We start from the raw sequence: 18,805 nt of genomic DNA on the forward strand, positions 1-18,805 counted from the left end.
TGGCAACACATCGAAGGTGGATACACAGTAGAGATGTTTTAAAAAGCAGCGAGGACAGTTCAGTTGCAGTGCCTCACCCGTCACTTCTCACGGAGTGGGTAGATGACATGAAACTATGGCCCGATGTTAGCTACATCGACATTATTAATTACCTTGTATTTTCCGAAGGCGTTGATGGCGAGGAATTACGTAATTACAAGAGCACCGAGGCGTATAATTACCTGCACAGCAACAAAATTGATAAAGTACTGCTCAACAAACAAGGCGACTTTATTTTTCTTAAAGCAGCTGTAGAGCCGAGCCAGAGTATTAATCAAGCGAAACACTTAGCATGGGCAATGCTAAGAGAAAGTGGAGTAGTGGAGACAGTCGGCTGTTCCTGTATCGCCGGATTAGGGAGATCATGTAGCCATGCGGCTGCTATTCTGTGGAAGGTATATCACTTATCTGGATATCACAATGTTTAAATCACTGAAACAGAAACACTGGACTGGTCAAAGGCTGTGATTAAGGAGTCACGCTACTGCCATCTAGCCAAGTATTACGTGGAGCACTGTTTACATGTGAAAGCCACTCGTTAACTTTGTGTGGGCTGTATGCTGTACAATCACATGAAGATAAAATATAAAAAAAAATAAAAGACTGAACATTAAGGTCAAATTTACAAGACAAGAAAAACTATAGTTATAAGAAGTGACACAGAGTAGTATAATACATGTTTGTTTATATATATGTATATTTGTACACACACACTACTTTGAAAAAAATTTGACTGTGGATGTATATTTCTGCATCAAAAAGTAACTGACTATTAATATGAAATGGATAATATGGGTGACTTTGCCAGTGTTTATATCTGTTTTGGATATGATTCAGGTGTATTGACCCAGGGTCATATCTATAACATGCAGGACACCAACCGTGTACTGCTTTTGTTAGTGTAAACTTCCTCGTTATGTTAAATCTTGAGTATTGACAGTGAGAAAAAACTATTAATGTTTGTTACAGGTGCAGAATGCTGCGATCAGTGGAAAGACAGGGCTTGCGTGTACAGACGAGCAGCGCAGGTGGAATGCAGGGACAGCAAAGAACCTTGAACCTAAACGTCTAAGCCAGATAAACTTCAGACATCACAGGGCAGAGCAGCAGTACGATGTGAACTCCCGGACTGCAGTGACACAATCTCTCCCTAACACACCATATCACCATACACATCAAGACTTTATTGACAGTGTTAGCAAAGCACCAGTGAAGCCACTTTTCCTCCTCAAGAACACATTAATTGGAAAGTGGTACAATGCCTCGCCATCTGCAGGTCCTCACCGCAACAGTAAAGTTGATGAGCAATTTTTTCAGCCACACCAAGCACACAGTTACAAACTAAGCTGTAATCCATGCAGGGCATTCTACCAGGCATACATTCAAGTTTCTGAAGAGCAAGCAGAACAATTACAAGAAGAAACAAAAGAGCAAAGTGCATCTGATTTGTGGCACAACTGCAGGAAAATCAGACTTACAGCAAGCTCTGCTAAAAAAGTTCCAGTACGTGCCACCACAAAAAATGACAAATTTTTATCTGAGCACATGTACCCTTCCTTTCGTGGGAATTATGAAACAAACTATGGTAAAGAAAATGAAGTTAAAGCTTGTCATCAGCTGAAAGAACAGGGTATGAACATCCTTCACATGGGTAGTGTTATCAGCATCCAGGAGCCATGGCTCTCTGCGAGTCCTGACGGGGTCATTGACTCAGATGTGCTTCTAGAAATAAAATGTCCTGTGCAGACTTATCCTTCACTCACGGAGCAGCTTACCCAGAAATGCAGCGATATCAAACTGGTAGATGGAGAACTGCAGCTGCAGAAAACTGGCAGCAGAGGCTATTACATGCAAGTGCAACTTACAATGTTTTGCACAGGGCTCAAGACTGCCACACTTGTGATCTGGACACCTACTGAGCATGTTTCATTTACAGTGCAATATGATGAAGCATTTGTAAAGGAACAAGTAAAACGCTTGAGAGGGTTTTACTTCTCATATTTCTTACCTCGACTTGTAGAGGAGTATGCAGCAGGACGGTTTCAGTTAAATGAGAGATACTTGAAGATAATGGGCAAGCTTTAATACATGTTACAACTATAAATGGGACAGTCAGACACCAACATGTCTGCAGAGTTTGGTCTCTGTCTTGTGAATGAAAGGAGACATTCAATATGAAATCTGTTAAATATTTCAATACAACTAAAATGTACGTAGTTGTAACATATGGTGGGAAATGAATGACAAACTGACAACATTAAATGTTGTGAATAGTTCTGTATTTCTGTAATCTTCCAACACAAAAAAATGTCAAGAATGCACAACTAATTATTGTAGATTTGAGAAAAACATTTTTTTTTTCATTTAAGAAATTTATCACATTGTGGTTGAATAAAAAAGTAATAATTGTTCAATTGATTGATTGCAATTGTTTTATATATACACATACATACATACATACGCACACACACACTGTATCACATAACCTTTCATCTAGAACACAAGATAAAAAAGTGAGACCTGGAATTATTTACTCTCTACATATATGTACATCAAATTTTAAAATAATTACATTACACTACGCAACTTTATGTCCTGAGTAACCATCTTAATATCCCCGAGTCCACAATTGTTCATAACATACACAATTATTGTGTATCACGAATGAGATCCTCTCTTAAGTTCACTAGAGCAGCACATATTCTCAGTATCTTGTCTACTTTAGGAGCCATGCTTATAGGAACAATTTGTGAAAGTATTTTGTAGACTTTCAAGCGTCTGATTGCTCTTTCAACATGGATTCTTACATTTGCAATCCGACGTGTGTATGTTACCTGTTCCTCAGTTAGCTGTCTACGTTTTTTTGTGAAAGTGGGTATTACTAATCTAACTTTTCTCTCAAAGAGTAAGTCTTTAATTGTAAAACCTCTATCTGCCATGACTTCATCACCAGGTTTTAGGTATGTTAATATTCCAGAGTCCATTGTGATAAATTTGTCACTACATCGGCCGCCATATGCCGCAGACACAAACATGATTAGTCCACATGGTGCAACAGCAACCAAATATTTGACTGTGTTGTGTGAATAATAATGGCTGTATGATTCCCCTCTTGAGCCCAGATTTCTGGGTTTCTGTAAAAGGGTCTCACTGCAGTCTATAATGCATGTACTATTTGGAAAGTTCTTCTTGAAGGCTTCAGGCATAGTTGCTTGAATAGTTTCTTTTGGCAGCCATGGAATTAATGGTCGGAGAACTTCCTCCAGCTTGTCTAACCAGTGTGAGATGATCTTGCTGGCCATGCTTTGTGATATATGAAACTGGCGGCTTAGGTCACCTATTACACGGTTACTCTTTAATTTCATAAGTGTCATGAGGACTTGATCTCGGACAGGCATGGTAAATTCATTGTTGTCATATCCTTCCAGTGTCGACACAAGTGTGTTAAATGTTTCTAAGGCTATCCCAGTGTACAGCAAAGCGTCTGCATCATTTTGAAGAATGAAATATGCAACTTCATCACACTGAGTCATCTTATCCTGCACATCTTTTCTGCGAGACCTGTTGCAGTATTGATGGTCTTGTTGCGAAGGATCCTCCCACTGTGTGTGGACTGAGTGCAAATGTGGCTCAGGGGGTTGTGTGGAGATGCTGGCCTGGTCTAATTCCACTGAACGTAACACTGTGGAGTCTGAATAAGACAAAAATATGATCAGATGTACAGTCAAACTGTTAGCATAAGAGAAACTGTAAAGTGTCACTTAGCTTATTATATTTGAGTGAAATTTCTCATTCTACATTTTTTCACACAAATGCAAAATCATAAATGTCAACATAAAATGTTCCTAAGTCCCCTAAAAATTTGTCACAATTTTATTCAATTAATGTGATTAGATTTTATTTTACATTCTAAAAAAAGTCACAACTGTTGGTATTTTTGCAAAGGTTGCCTTTAACGTTTTTACTTGAGTTTTTTCGACTTGAAAAAACATGTTCTTTATAAACACAAACCTAAGACTTTTACAGCCCTTGGAGCTAATCTTTTGGCATTATTATTATTATTATAAACTTTCGTTAAAATTTAGACTTTGCTGCTAATAACCAGCTAGTGCTGATACTAACGCCATTCACCATAGGCTATTATTTAGTAAAAGTAAAGAATTGCGTGTTTAAAATGCGAAACGGTGGCAAACCACATTTACACTTTCACTTACCGGGTACAGATTCTGTGTTTTTGTTCGTATTACTGGAAGCTGTCACACTCAAAGTGGTCCGAGTGAGCCTTCTTCTTTTCTTCGGTGGGGGTCGGTCATAGCCCAGATAAAGCTCCGGGTCGGGGTGTAGCTCTGTGGGCTTTTTATCGATAAAATGAAAGGAGCAAACATAAACTCTCTTTGGAGGGTGTTTGAGTCTTAAAGCTGCCAGCCACGCCAGTTTCCGATCCTCCTTCCGCGGCATAGAGTGCAGTGCGTAGGGCGGTGGGCACGGACAGGCCTTTCTAAGTTGTTGATGCTCAAGGCAAAATGTTTCTAATGCGTTTTTCAGTTTTCTTGAATTATTGTGGCAGCCGACGACAGCACACGTTGAACCCGAGCTCATCTTCGAACAGGTAAAGCCACTTATTACCGCACAAAGTAACTGATTTTGTTGTTAGCAACGACTGAACGCTGGGTCTCGCTTTGAGTAACCGGAAGTATAAAACCGGACAACGGAAGTAGTGGTCTGTCATGGCAGCCTACGTACGCTCTTACAGAAACCTGTGGATAGTTCTCAACTCAAGTTCACAAGCACTAAACAATCTCATAGTGCCACCTACTGACATGCTTTGGGAACAGCAGTTCATTTTCATGAGGCAAATTTTAGGTGGGTTACATCTGTCTGTTACTGTTACTATTTTTACCATTTCTTCTTGGAGCAACTGTAATCCACATAATTTCCTTAGGGATTAATAAAGTATTCTGATTCTGGTTGTTTCAGGATGACCTGCCATTATCCAATGAAACATCAGCTTACCTGCATCTTTTGCTCATTTCTCCTCCTCTTCTTTTCTTTTTTTTCTAAACCGAGCACCTGATGGCTTCAAACTTTTCTTGTCCATCTTCCATTGGTTTTAATTTTGCACTCTAGTATGAACACTGTTGAAAATCTCCCAATTCTTTTAATCTTTGGGCTGAAGGAAGGACAGTACTCGGTGTATAAATGCTCAATCAACAATCATTTATTTCCATACAATTCAACACTTAAGAGCATAAGAACGTCCGGACGGGAGAGATGCCTGCAGAGGGTCACAGCATGTCTCAAAATGGTGACGGGTTACTCAGCTTCTTATAGCCTCTAGTGGCCCCCACCTAGTCGTAAAAGCCTAAACATTCTTTCTCTCTTACGGCACCTAAGTTATGACCTCGGCTCCTTGTTTCTCTGCTCTACAGAAGGTGGGGGTATGGAATGTGGTCTATCTCCCCTGTCTTAGACACAGAGTCTCCTGCATACAACCTTTCTTTTTATGATTCAGCAGTAAAGCATGTCAAGAAACAGTGTAACACATTCAACCATGTCAAGTAATACAGGTCAATCTAATAGATCTAATGATTTTCACCCTCTTTTAAGTCAGAAGTATAATGCAAACTAAAACTACATACTGATCACACACTCTATGTTAAAGGGTATAATATGATCTACAGCAGTATCATAATTCAACTACTTTGATTATATATATAAGGTAACATATGATAACAGAATAATCTCACAATTCCCTCTTTGATCTCTTTTCTCAAAGAGATCACTTACAACATACACTCTAGTGTTGCAATGTCCACGTCTCCTTGGTCCTGAGGCCCTCTGTCCCCCTTTAACGGGTGGACCATATGTGGGATGACCTCTGTGTTCACGCAGTTCAGATGCAAGCAAAGTTAGATTTACAGTGGGGCAAAAAAGTATTTAGTCAGCCACCGATTGTGCAAGTTCCCCCACTTAAAATGATGACAGAGGTCAGTAATTTGCACCAGAGGTACACTTCAACTGTGAGAGACAGAATGTGAAAAAAAAATCCATGAATTCACAAGGTAGGATTTGTTAAGAATCTTTCCTCCCTGTGGCCATCTCCCTGTACAATGCATCCACTGTTTACTGCAACAGCTACACCCTTCTTGCACATGTTCTTTTTCAGCTATTTATTAATAAGTGACTTTTATATACATGCCTGTATATATTGTGCTATTCTTACTTAGTGTATTTTCTGTCTTTGTTAATGTTTGTTTATAATGGAGCACTGTAATGAAAAATATTTTCCCCTAGGGAACAATAAAGTATTCTGATTCTGATTCTGAAAATATACTGTTGCAGTCAAAGTGGATGAGTTCTGCCCTTTGTTTCAAAAATCAGTTGAACGCATGACTCCCCTGCTAACCCATTCCAGTTTTCTTCTAGGACAAATAGACTGGTTTTAAGTTGAATTTCACTAATATCCTTCCATAGACCATGGCGCTGTTTCATGCACACAAAAGTGTTGTGGTTTTGAACATGGATTTATTTTCAGGTGCTTTTGTGACCATAGAACTATTTGTAATTTTTACCATTTTGTAATTGATTTGGATGTTTTTAAACACTTATGCTCATGGAGAAAAAAAATCATTCTGCTGTTGGAGATGGTCAAACACAGTAAGTGATAACAGTACTGCATTTATTTCAAATCAAAAATGGGAGAAACAAATCTGCAATCAAAAATCACTTCACAAACAGCCCTTATTATTCTGTCCATTTTCTGTCCCAGTCAGTGACAGTACAGTGAGGGTTTTCAGCAGCTCCGGGGACGTCCAAAAGCCAGCTGAATTACACGGAAGATGTGCTCATAGTCAGGGACGCACCACGGCTTCCAGTGGAGCTCTTCCTCCAGCTGGGTGAAGGCTGCCTCCCGATGCTCGTACATCTCGGAGTGTGCTGGGTCCATATCGTGGTCAGATTGTACTGTCACATTTTGCAGACATTTTTTTAAATTAATTACTCAGGGACAGAATCATGGAGACAGACTCAATGACATAGACTTTCTTGACTGCAACAAAGTTAAATCTGAAGAAGCTAGCTACTGTATAATAGCAGTGATTCATATTGAACACCATAACGGAAGAGTGAACCAACTAGAAAAGTATGAGTGTTTTTGAAGTATTTTTCCGAACCCTAGAACAGAATCTGTGTTGCAAGTCTCTAAGAAGAATAAAAAACATGTCAAATTGTTGAAAAATGAAAAATGCACTGTTTTATTGCTGAACTAAAGTATATGAATTTCATAATCAAAACCTTAGGCGAAGTAGAACCTACAAACTAAGGAATGAGGAAACTTGGAAACTACAAGGAACAAATAAGAAAAAAAAATCAATACACAGCAAGATGGAGAATGCGGCAAAGGCCAGGCCTGAGACAATATATAGAGGATAAGGAGAGAGAAGGCAAGAGGGGAGAACACAGATAACTAACAAAATGCCTATGGAGGAACTAAAACTGGACGCCAAATAAAGGAAGAACACACACAGAAGTAAAACAAGAAATTAATGATACTAAGAGAAAGATTACAACAAAGAAACAAACTGGAGACATGGCAGATTTCAAGGAAAGAGCGAAGACAGAAACTGGGGACCAGAGCAGATAAGAATATACCCGATAATACAAAGGAAATAAAAAAAATAAATAAAAGATAGCACTGAAAAAAGATAACAAATATTACACAACTAGAAAGATGACTAGAAACTAAGATAGGAAACTCAGGTGCGCTAAGCACACAATGTCAAATTATGAGGACTAAAAATTTATCTTGAGCAAATTATATCAAAACAAAAATATGACAACTACACAAAAACTGAAATCCATCTAATCCCTCTGTCTTCTAAACACTGTACAAGGAAACAGTTCTATTAACTAAATGCAATGTTACAAGTCATAGAAATTTCAAAGCAGAAGAGCATCAGTGCCCTTCCTCACCTGTATGCAAGGAGTAATGTGTGATACAAAGATAAATGTATTTGTAGATGTAGATGTCATTCATCACAAAGACAAATAAAGTGTGTGAACTAAAAAGCAGATAAAACTTTAAAAAGCAGAATTGAAGAGTCTTGCATTACATGTACCATTACACAACAATACAGATCTGTTGGAGCACATCATTGTTCGTGCTAACACGGAAACTTGCCAAACAATGATAATTTCAACATCATTGAAATGATGTTGATTAAATGTGCCCCTTTCTTCCTCCAGCCTTTCCTGCCTTAGACATTGTCACATAATGTAATAACTGAAATAAGAAGTAGAAAAGAATAATAATAATACTTAAGAGATTCACGTGAATAAAACGAGCCTATAGAGATTTTACCGAGTTGTTCTTGGCAAACAATATGTGCTTGGCACCACAGTGCATTTGAAATTCTGATTTGAAAATCTGCAAGATAAAAAAATTTAAATGTTGTCCATACATTTCTAAACATTCCAGGATCCATGTGTGTGGGTTTGTAGGTCTGGTCTTGCAGTCTCAGCTAACTGCTCTGTTGTTTTACCCCTGCCACTTCCTTTCTGTGCTCCACTCGTGTATTGAACCATGCAGTATGCTTGTTCATCTTAACTGATATGATGGCTGACAGAAGCTTCCATGTGATACTGAATCAGGTTATTGGCTGGTAGTTGGATGGCAGTGGTCTCTTCTGGGTATTCTTGGAGATCAGGACTGTCTGGCATGGTCTAATAGCAGTTCATTTATAGGCTAATAGGTTCATTTGTGCTGCCAGATGCTCTTGGAGTGCAGTTAGCTTCTTTAGCCAATAGGCATGAATCAGTTCAGGTCTCTGTGTTTATCACTGTCTATCAGTTTGATGTTCAGTGATCCACTAGCCAATAAAAATTGTTGTTATGTGTTCTGTCCTTCTCTCATATCCCTTTTCAGTATCCCTCCATCTCCAGCCTTGGTGGGGTTGGATCAGGAATCCTGTTCCCCTGCAACTCAGAGTACAGCTGGTTCATTCTCCTGCCTTGACTCTCAAGCTAAGACTCCCAAATGTGCAAAGACTCCCAAATCTCTGAGAGTCTTTGCTTGGCAGTCTCCAAGCCCTCACTTATGGACAGCCTGCTGCCAATAGTTATAAAAATTCTCTACACACTGCCTTTATTTTGGCCAGTAGTGGGATCATTAGGCCTGTTCTAATCCCTTGTCCCTGTCTATACTTTCTTAGTCCAGTAGTCCACTTCTCAACATTGAGTCCTGGTTCCCCAACACCTGACAGGGACCTGAGGTGACATCCAAGCCAGTATGGCTTTAGTTATCTCTCTCACTCATGTCTGACCTATACATAACAGGCTATGCTACCTTTAGTAGAAGGCCTCAGCATGGCTGTGGAGTGAAGCGAAAGCTACCAATAAAATAGGATCGTCAGTTTATGAGGTATTGTGGGTTGTTGTTGGGTTTAGTTTTGTGTTTTATTTTATTTCATTTTTTTCAAATTTGAGGTGATTTTCTGACTACTTTGACCTCATGTTCAAAAATAAACAAAACATTTATCTTGGCAAAACAGGTAGATAGATACAAAAAAACAAAAAAAAAATGTACATAAATAAATCTCCCTTACCAAGAATGAGTAGAAAGTAAATTGTCCATCTAGGTCTGGAGAAAAAAAAAACATCTGTACATACTGTCATGTAGCACTATGTACATACGGATGCACATCCACAGTGAGTGAGCACAAGAGGACTGGAGGACAATGACAAAAAGTCTTTTGTAAAAATTTTATTTATCTATTTTGTTACTAACATTTATCATATGTGTTTGTTTTTGTGCAAACAATGCACGGTGTTATATTAATTAAACTGTGCAGGGACCCTGCTGCCAGTTTGTGGATGAACAGCCCCGGAGAATGGTTTTCAGCTTCATGTATAAACTATACTTTTTAACTATATTTTTCTTCTTTTTAACAAAAAAACCTTTTGCTTATTATGAATGTTCAAAATAAAAATGTGTTGTTAATTCCTAAATTAATAATGCATCTATTTTACAAATATACACATGTTAAGTAAATCCCATTCCCAACTCCTGTTTTAGGACCTCCCCTTGTTGCTCAGCTTCCTCTCTCTGCTGTTCATCTTTTACCTGCTGCTGGATTTCCGTTATTTTATCTTCAAACTTGAGAGAGAAGGAAATATAAGAAGAGAGGTTAATCTGTAATGAATGACTACATAAGTTACAGCTGAGTACATTTATTTGCACAGTAGTCTCCCCCTGCTGGTCATTATATTTAATATAAGTTGAACAAACTTTGCTTAATTGGCTTCACTTTTCACACCCAGAACATAATTTGTTATAAATCCATGTTATGATGCATATGATTACAAGATGTATAACATTTAACTTGACTGTAAGATTCAAAGATGAAAAACTGCAGTGTAATACTGGACTGTACAATAAAACAATACAGAGATAAATAGGTAATTTTATCGTTCTCATGGTCAATTCTACGATGGTTTCATGACACTATCAATTCAAAATAAATGAATAAACTCCAAGTATAACTATATAACTTTTAGATCACTCTCAATACGTGTATGATAATGGTATTTACTATGACAGACAAATAACTAAAACAAAATAGAACAAACAAAAAAATTAGAAGGAAATAAAAAAAATTAGCTAGATCTCCTGCTACTGTTATGAGTGGCTGTGTGCAGACAGGAATAGGACCCAAGGTGCAGATTCCAGAGACAGTCATGAACTCAAAACAGCTTTAATGTTAAACTCAAAATATAACATAACTGGAAAAAAATCTAAATAAACTTAAACCAGAGGACTGACAGAACACACAGCTAGGTAAACGGTAGATCCTGACACAGACACAAAGAAACACAGGGCTCAAATACACAGAGGGAGCAATCAGGGAATGGGTAACAGGAGGGAAACACAGCTGGGGCAAATCAGGCCTAACACAAGGGGAAGCAAAACCAGACACATTAACATCAGACGTGGACTTTCAAAGTAAAACAGGAAACCCATAACACAGACTGAACAAAAGACACAGACTCACATGCAGGCACTGCAACAAAGGGAACAAAGACATGGGACCAGGGCAGACACAGACACTGACTGGACACGGGGATATAGCAACTAAGGATACACAGAGACGCGAACTAGACAAAGGGATACAGCTGACAGGGGAGACAGAGCAACTAGAGAAGACAGAGACATAAACCATAAGACAGAACTCAAAGAAACCAAACACTAGAAATAATAAATAATAAACTCAAAAACCCTGAGTCAATGGCCCAGGCATCCTAACAGCTACACGCAGGCACTTTTTATAGTATGCAAGCTGGCATGATTAAAAGGCCATTCTGACCCACAACCCTACTGTCTATGTCTAAGTAGTATAATGTAAAAAGTGATGTAAAAATATAAAAGTAGTTAATAATTATGAATTGAACATACGTAAGTGGGGTGGGACCTACTATGTGTACAAATGACTGAGAGGCTGAAAAAAAGAGAAACAAAATTTTAAAAAAATGTACAAATATAAAACCAATATATTTCCATGCACTTAAACAGAGAATAACTAAAATCACATTAAAGATAGTTTGATGAACTCCTTATTTGAATTTTTTGTTATTTGAATACATTTGTCTTTCAGTGAAAAATCAGTAATGAAGACCTTGGTGAATGCATCTAAATGAAAGATACAAACCTTTGTCTTTGGTCTCAAGCTCCTTCATTCAGGAAGGACATCAGGACATCTGCTTCTATTTCCCACGCTTTAATTTAGCTACTTCTTCATTTAACTGGGAGGGGAAGGTAAAATGGTACATTTGCATACAACATGATTACATACTGTGATGAGAAAAAACGCGTGTCAACTTTTTATTTATTTATAGAAATATTAGACATTAAGTCTAAGGAACAAAATATGAACCTCTTTCTTCTGAGCTTCGAGCTTCATATTTATGGTCTGCAGCTCCTTCACATCTTGCTCTCTTCTATTTTTTTCAGCACGGACCTCCAAAAGTTCAGCCTCTAGATCTTTGACCTTGAAGAAAAGGAAAACAGAGTCATTCTTAATAAAAGAGAAAAGCTTCTGTTAGGTACTGCGTAGGTTATCTATTTGTTCAGTTCAACTATGATAAGGAAAATATTTACCAACCAAAATGATGGAATAAAGCTGTTATTGCGTTCAGATTTTAGACAAAATTGCAGTGGCCATCAAGAAAATAATAACAATAAAGGACAATGTCAACATTAAAAATATCAACATTAATTTTAAAAACAAAATATGTGACGAACAGAGATCATTGGTTCCAGAGAGAAATTATAACAGATTAATAAAGCATGAGTTAACACAGAATCAATATAACAGAATATATGGTGTAATGGGCTAATGAAATAATACTTAAAACTGAAAAAACTGAAGTAAAAAACCTTTGTGCTGTTGGTTTCCAGCCCTTTCTTCAGTGTCTCTACAGTTATCTCAGCATTCTTCTTCTTCTGCTGCTGTTCCCTGAGCTGATTTCGAACTTCAGCTAGTTCATCATTCAGCTGGGAGGAGAGGGAAAATGGTAGAGATACATTTGCACACAACATAATTACAGAAGAAAATGCATGTCAACTTTTTATTGTGCATTCGAATATTAGACATTAAGTCTAAGTAACAAAATATGAACCTCTTTCTTCTCGGCTTCAAGCTTCCTATTTATGGTCTGCAGCTCCTTCTCATCTCGTTCTCTTCTATTTTTCTCGGCACGGAGCTTCGAGAGTTCAGCCTCTTTTTCTTTTAACTCAGGGGAAAGAGAAACAATGAACACATTTAACCTGATTATTTTAGTTTATGTAATTATTTTAAACATCAGTAATTATCTTCAAAAAAGGACATTGAATAGAGGGAAACTGTCACGGGCCGCCGGGGCAGACCGTGTGGAGTGAGTGGAGGACCCAAGAGCAAACAGAGGTGAGGACACAAAACCGGACTTAACAGAAGGCGAGCCTTTATTTAGGGCCGAAAACTTAAGGAACAAGGCAGCAAAGCAACTGAGGGGAAAACCTGAACATAGACTGGGAAAGCTATGGCTAAACAAGGTACAAACTAGGACTAGTTAAGGCTGGGAAACTATGACAAGGGGTAGGGGAGATAACACAGACGACGCGACGCAGACTACATGAAACACAGAGACTAAATACACATGAGGGATGATCAGGGGAAGTGGCCACACATGGGATCACAGCTGACACACATGAACCTAACGACAGGACAGGAGGGTGCAACTGAATACACTGACAATGAATACAGACTTACAAAGTAAAACAGGAAACATGGAAATTAGACACGACAAGAACTAAACATAACCACGCAGACAGGACTCATGACCCAGGGAAACTTAGTACAGGGGAGATGACATAACTGACAGCATGAACTTGACAGTACAAGACACACAGACATAAACACACGAAGGGCAAGGGAGACTTAATGCAAGGGTAATATATACAAATGGCTGGACTACCTTAGAGAACCTAAACAAACAATAAACATCAAAATAGGCTAAACATAACACGCTGGGTCACACGACCCAGGACCATGACAGAAACTGCAACTAAAATATAATATCTTCAAAAATGTTGGTATTTGAAGTAAAATTCAAACCTGAATGTATAAAATAAAAGATATAAGGTAAAAGGTTAATGTAATAATAAAAAGAAAAATGAAAATGAAGTTACCTCTTTATCGTTGGTCTCCACCTTTGTTTTCAGGGATTGCACGTCCATCTCAATATCCCTCCTCTTCTGCTCCTCTTTATTAAGTAGACATTGTAGTGTTGATACTTCCTCATTCAGCTGAGTAAGGAGAAAAAGATTTATGCTGTGGTGGTTTCAGGTTGTTTAATGTTTTGAAATAAATGTTTTAACCACTATCTGCTGTGTGTGTCCTGTGAGTAAGAGTACTCACTTTGAATGATTCTAAGTAACCTCAAAATCATGTACCTCTTTATTCTTGTCCTCAATCCTCAGCTTCATGGTTTGCAGTTCCTTTTCATTTTCTGTGCTCCTATTTTTCTCAGCACGGAGCTTCATGACTTCATCTGCTTTGTCTTTTAACTTGGTCAAAGGGAAACATTATTTCAAAATGAGAAATCACTTTACAGTTGAGTTGACGGTTAACTGAAGTGAAGAAAGCTCTCAGAAAGCCAGTTGGTTGGTGAACAAGCATTCATGTTGATGCTATAGCAACTGGCAACAATCTTAGCACTAGAGAATAGCTAAATGTTGTTCATTCTAGTCCTCCTTTAGAAGGAGGTTGATGGGGTCATATAGAAATATTCAGTGCATTGAGATATAACTTGATATCTAACTGAATGTACAGAGGTAAAGGAAATAAAAGACAATAACCTCTGATTGGCTGTCCTCGAGCTCTGTCTTCAGGGTCTTCAGGTCTTTCTGCAACGATTCATTCTTAGAAAAGAGTGATTGGACCCTATCTAAGTCTACATTTTCCTCCAACTGAAAAATAAATGAATAACCATGTTGTTGTATTAAGTTTAAATGTATTTCTGCTGTGTCTCTAATACCAGGGTCACCTAAAAATCTTGACCTTTCCCGACCTTTCCCTGTGGAAAGATGTCATGGTTGGTTTGCAAGCTGTTTTGTAATTTCTTTATTTAGAATGACATCTTTCCACAGACTTAAAATATAAACGTACTATCAATTACAACCTAGTGGCAATTTCGGCTTCCTTTTACATCATCTTTATGATTCAATTCTGTCATAATCAATTGAGTCTGATTTTGCTTTTCAAAATGAAAACCCAATATGTGTTGAAACAGCAATTTTCATTTTTAAAACATTCTGAAATAATTGAAAGAGTATATCACATATGGACAAATTCGACGGGCCATTAATTTGAAAGGCGAAATCAGACCAACATGAAATTTACATGGTTTTACTGTCGGGTTGGATACTGTTGATCTAAAGTGGAATTATCCTGTGGAAACAGCATCTTTCAATTTAAGAGCATTTTGAAATCGTTAAACGAGTAGGTCGTCTACGGGCAATTTGAAAATACTTTTATTTTGAAAAGCAAAATCAGACTGACTTGAAATTGACATGGTAACATCGTGAGGTTGTATACTGTTGATCTAAAGTGGAATTACCCTGTGGAAACTGAAATCTTCCTTTTTAGAGCATTCTGAAATCACTGAAAGTTAGGTAAATTATGGGCATTTTCAACAGGCCATTATTTTGGAAGGCAAAATCAGAATGACTTGAAATTGATATGGTAACATCGTGAGGTTGTATACTGTTGACCTAAAGTGAAATTATCCTGTGGAAACAGCAATTTTCACTTTTAGAGCATTTTGAAATCTTTAAAAGAGTAGGTCGTATCTTGGCAATTTGAAAAGTCTTTTATTTTGGAAGGCATAATCAGAATGACTTGATATTAATATGGTATCACTGTGGGGCTGTATACTGTTGATCTAAAGTGGAATTACCCTGTGGAAACAGGAAATTTCCATTTTAGAGCATTTTGAAATCACTGAAAGTTAGGTAAATTATGGACAATTTAAAAAGGCTTTTATTTTGGAAGGCATAATCAGAATGACTTGATATTGATATGGTATCACTGTAAGGTAAGGTAAGGTAACTTTATTTATACCTAAAGGCAAGGTAAATTTGCTTTACAGAAAAATGACAGCATTTGACATCCCTTTAAAAACACACATACCTAGTAAATATATAAAACTCACTGTGACACATACTTTAATATTTCGAATCAAAAACAGTTCTTATTTAATTCAGTGACAGCAACGGGGACAAAGCTATTTTTATAACGCTTTGTCCTGCATCTCGGAAATAGAAACCTCCGTCCTGAGGGAAGAAGCTGAAATTCACCCCTTAGAGGATGGGAACCATTATTAAGGATTGATAAAGCCATCCTCTGTACCTGCTTAGAGTACAGGGAGGCTAAACAAGACTGTGGCTCACCTATCAGACGACTGGACCATCTCACTATCTGATTTAGAGAGTTTTTCTCTGTGACAGAGGTCTGACCAAACCATGCCACCAAACAAAAGGATAAAACAGACTCAATAAAAGAACGATAAAACAAAGTTAAAATTTTTTGGTCAATGTGGAAATGAACAAGTTTCCTAAGGCAATAAAGGTGCTGGTGACCCTTTTTACAAACTGATTTGCAATTTTGATCAAAGTTCAGTTTTTCATTTATTATGGTCCCAAGATATTTATATGATTGTACTTGCTCTATTTTCTGACCTTTAATTAAAGTGACTGCTTGCCCATTTTGTTGTTTCCTAAAATCAACAACCATGTCTTTTGTTTTAGATATGTTCAGCTGGAGATAAGACTCCTCACACCACTGAACAAAGTCATCAATGACTGGACCGTGGTTAATTTCACCCTCTTTCAGTAAGCTGACAATAACAGAGTCATCTGCATATTTAATAATGACCCTGTTTTCATGTCTGCCCTGACACATATTTGTATAGAGAGTGAATAATAAGGGCGATAGGACGCACCCTTGAGGAGAACCTGTGGAGGAGAACACTGGGTCAGACAGAACCCCATTTATTCTCACTCTTTGTGACCTGTCAGTTAGAAAATCTAAAATCCAGCCCACCAGGTTTTTCCTGATTTCAAACTGTTCTAAAAGTCTTTTAATTAAAATATGGGGCTGTATTGTATTAAAAGCCGAAGAAAAATCAATGAAAAGAAGTCTTGCAAAAGTCCCTTTACTCTCTACATGTTTAAGAATTTGTGTATGTATTTGAGATTTACTTTCTCCATCCTTTTGATAGCAGAGGTAATCTTGGTGAACTTCCGTTGTGACCCCTACCCCTTAAGTGTGTCATTTCTCAGCCACTGAAGTCTCTCCAGCTAACAAAAGTGGGGAGGATCAATGTTACATCAGTCATACTGGTTATCCCAGAGCTTAGCGTAATAGCTACATATAAATGGGGGAAGAGTTGCCAATCTGTCTCGGGTCAAAAATGAAGAGAGGAGTGACATATTATCACATCCATCCATCTTCATCTGCTCATCCAGGCTTGTAGAATGGGGCCAGCAGTGTAAGCAAGAAAGCCAAGAACTCCATCTTCCCAGCTCCCTGCTTCAGCTCTGGGGAACATCAAGCAGCTCCCAAGCTGGTAGAGACATGTAGTCTTTCCACTGTGTCCTGGATCTGCCCTGGGCACTCCCTCCAGACTAGAACAATGCTTTAATTTGTTATATAGAGTTACCTCATTTTTGAGCACCTCAATCTCCTCATCCTTCCTCTTGAGTTCAGCTTGTGTCTTCTGTGTTTAAAAAGATCAGGAGCTCAGTACATACATGTTGAGGAAGTTGTTTCAGTTTATGCAAGTGGATTTTTTTATGCTTTTTTAATGGTTTGCTTTTAGTGTACATACTATTTAAAATGTTTTCATCAGTGCACCTTTACTTTTGTTTAGATTTGTACACACAAATGTGGCACCAGTGGCACTAAAGAGAGAGTGAAACAAGCTGTCAAAAGTCAACAAAGCAACACCTCTAAAAACTTGTGTTTGCTTTACAACAGAGTCTCAATGTGATGGTTGGTAATTTTATTGTGGTATCTATTTCTGCAAGTTTGTCCTACTATCATGCCTTTACTCACAGCCATGACTGTCATTCATATTTACACCATTTATAATTCGTTTTTAGTGTATTAGGTCAATTTCTTTCTCCTCCCCCTGTTTTTTTCCTGAGTTGCTCTCTTGGCTTTGTGCTTCTGATTCATCTCTGACTGAACCTTGTTGGTCAGGTTAGACTTCCTTCTAACACGCAATTCTCTTTGTTTCTTTCTTCATCTGACGTAGACAGAAGAAATGTCCATTGTTTACTTATATGTTTGGTTTCATTTTGTGTTTTTCTTCAGCTCAAAGCCTCAGTTGAATTTCTGTCAGCTGTCTTATTTTCATTTTTGCTCTCTCAAAAAACAACACCTAAATTGGTAATCGTCAATTAGTGTTTAGTTTGTGGAAAAGTGAAAAAGGAATTTGTGATTTACTGTTTTTCTTTTGTTTACCTTGTATTTGACAAGAAGAACGGCCCCCGAGACAACAGTACCAACAACACCGATGCAGATGACCGGAGAAGTCAAATTCTCTGAAGTGAAAAATTAAAGAAAATACTGAAAATAAAATAACTCTGATAATAATAATAATCTTCAATGTCAAACACAAAAAGGTTTCTTCATAATCTTCTAACTGCCAGTAAAAATTAGTAAGTGAAGAAAAGCAGAGTTTTCTGAAGTATTTTTATACACATATAAACAAGTACTGAGCTTTACATTTGAATACAGTTGTGTCAGGTTACCTGGGCTGACCAGGAATCCAAACCAGCTTTTCAGGCTCATTTTGTTCTGTAGAACAAGAAGGAAATCGTCACATTAAAGAGATATACCTCTGCATTCATGTTGTGCTCAAAAAATGTAGATGTTTAAAAACAGCATCCTATCTCAACTTGATGATCTATCAACACTTAACTATATTCAGAATAAATGATTTTATCTATTTTGACTCAAAACAAAGGGTAAGAGTTCATGTTAATTAGGTCGTAATGATTTGTTATGCTTAAACTGTTTCTTCTCTGTAGATGGCCTTCATTGCACACACACTGTGTAATGTACAGAATAGAGAGATAATAACTATTACAATGAAGCTTGTTGTAAATTGCCTCACAAATAAACAAATACACCTTAAATCACCACAAAATTTGCAAATGAGAACTAAA

At 37.6% G+C, this 18,805-nt stretch overlaps 2 protein-coding genes across 2 annotated transcripts; both read right to left on the reverse strand.

Annotated features, from left to right (window-relative positions):
* Window positions 1-2,687: 2,687 nt before the first annotated feature.
* LOC146635525 (uncharacterized) lies at window positions 2,688-4,497 on the reverse strand. Its single transcript, XM_085350161.1, has 2 exons — window positions 4,254-4,497; window positions 2,688-3,730 (listed from the first exon to the last, which is right to left on the reverse strand). The coding sequence occupies exons 1-2, from the start codon at window positions 4,495-4,497 to the stop codon at window positions 2,688-2,690; spliced, it is 1,287 nt and encodes a 428-aa protein (XP_085206287.1).
* Window positions 4,498-11,796: 7,299 nt separating this feature from the next.
* On the reverse strand, window positions 11,797-18,428 carry LOC146635526 (uncharacterized). Its single transcript, XM_085350583.1, has 10 exons — window positions 18,389-18,428; window positions 18,099-18,178; window positions 17,293-17,349; window positions 14,429-14,476; window positions 14,024-14,137; window positions 13,760-13,876; window positions 12,712-12,825; window positions 12,470-12,586; window positions 11,967-12,080; window positions 11,797-11,835 (listed from the first exon to the last, which is right to left on the reverse strand). The coding sequence occupies exons 1-10, from the start codon at window positions 18,426-18,428 to the stop codon at window positions 11,797-11,799; spliced, it is 840 nt and encodes a 279-aa protein (XP_085206709.1).
* Window positions 18,429-18,805: the final 377 nt, after the last annotated feature.

This window comes from Diplotaxodon limnothrissa, linkage group LG3 (genome assembly GCF_057381915.1).
Source record: "Diplotaxodon limnothrissa isolate DT_005_m linkage group LG3, D_limnothrissa_male_GT1.1, whole genome shotgun sequence".
Taxonomy (NCBI): domain Eukaryota; kingdom Metazoa; phylum Chordata; class Actinopteri; order Cichliformes; family Cichlidae; genus Diplotaxodon; species Diplotaxodon limnothrissa.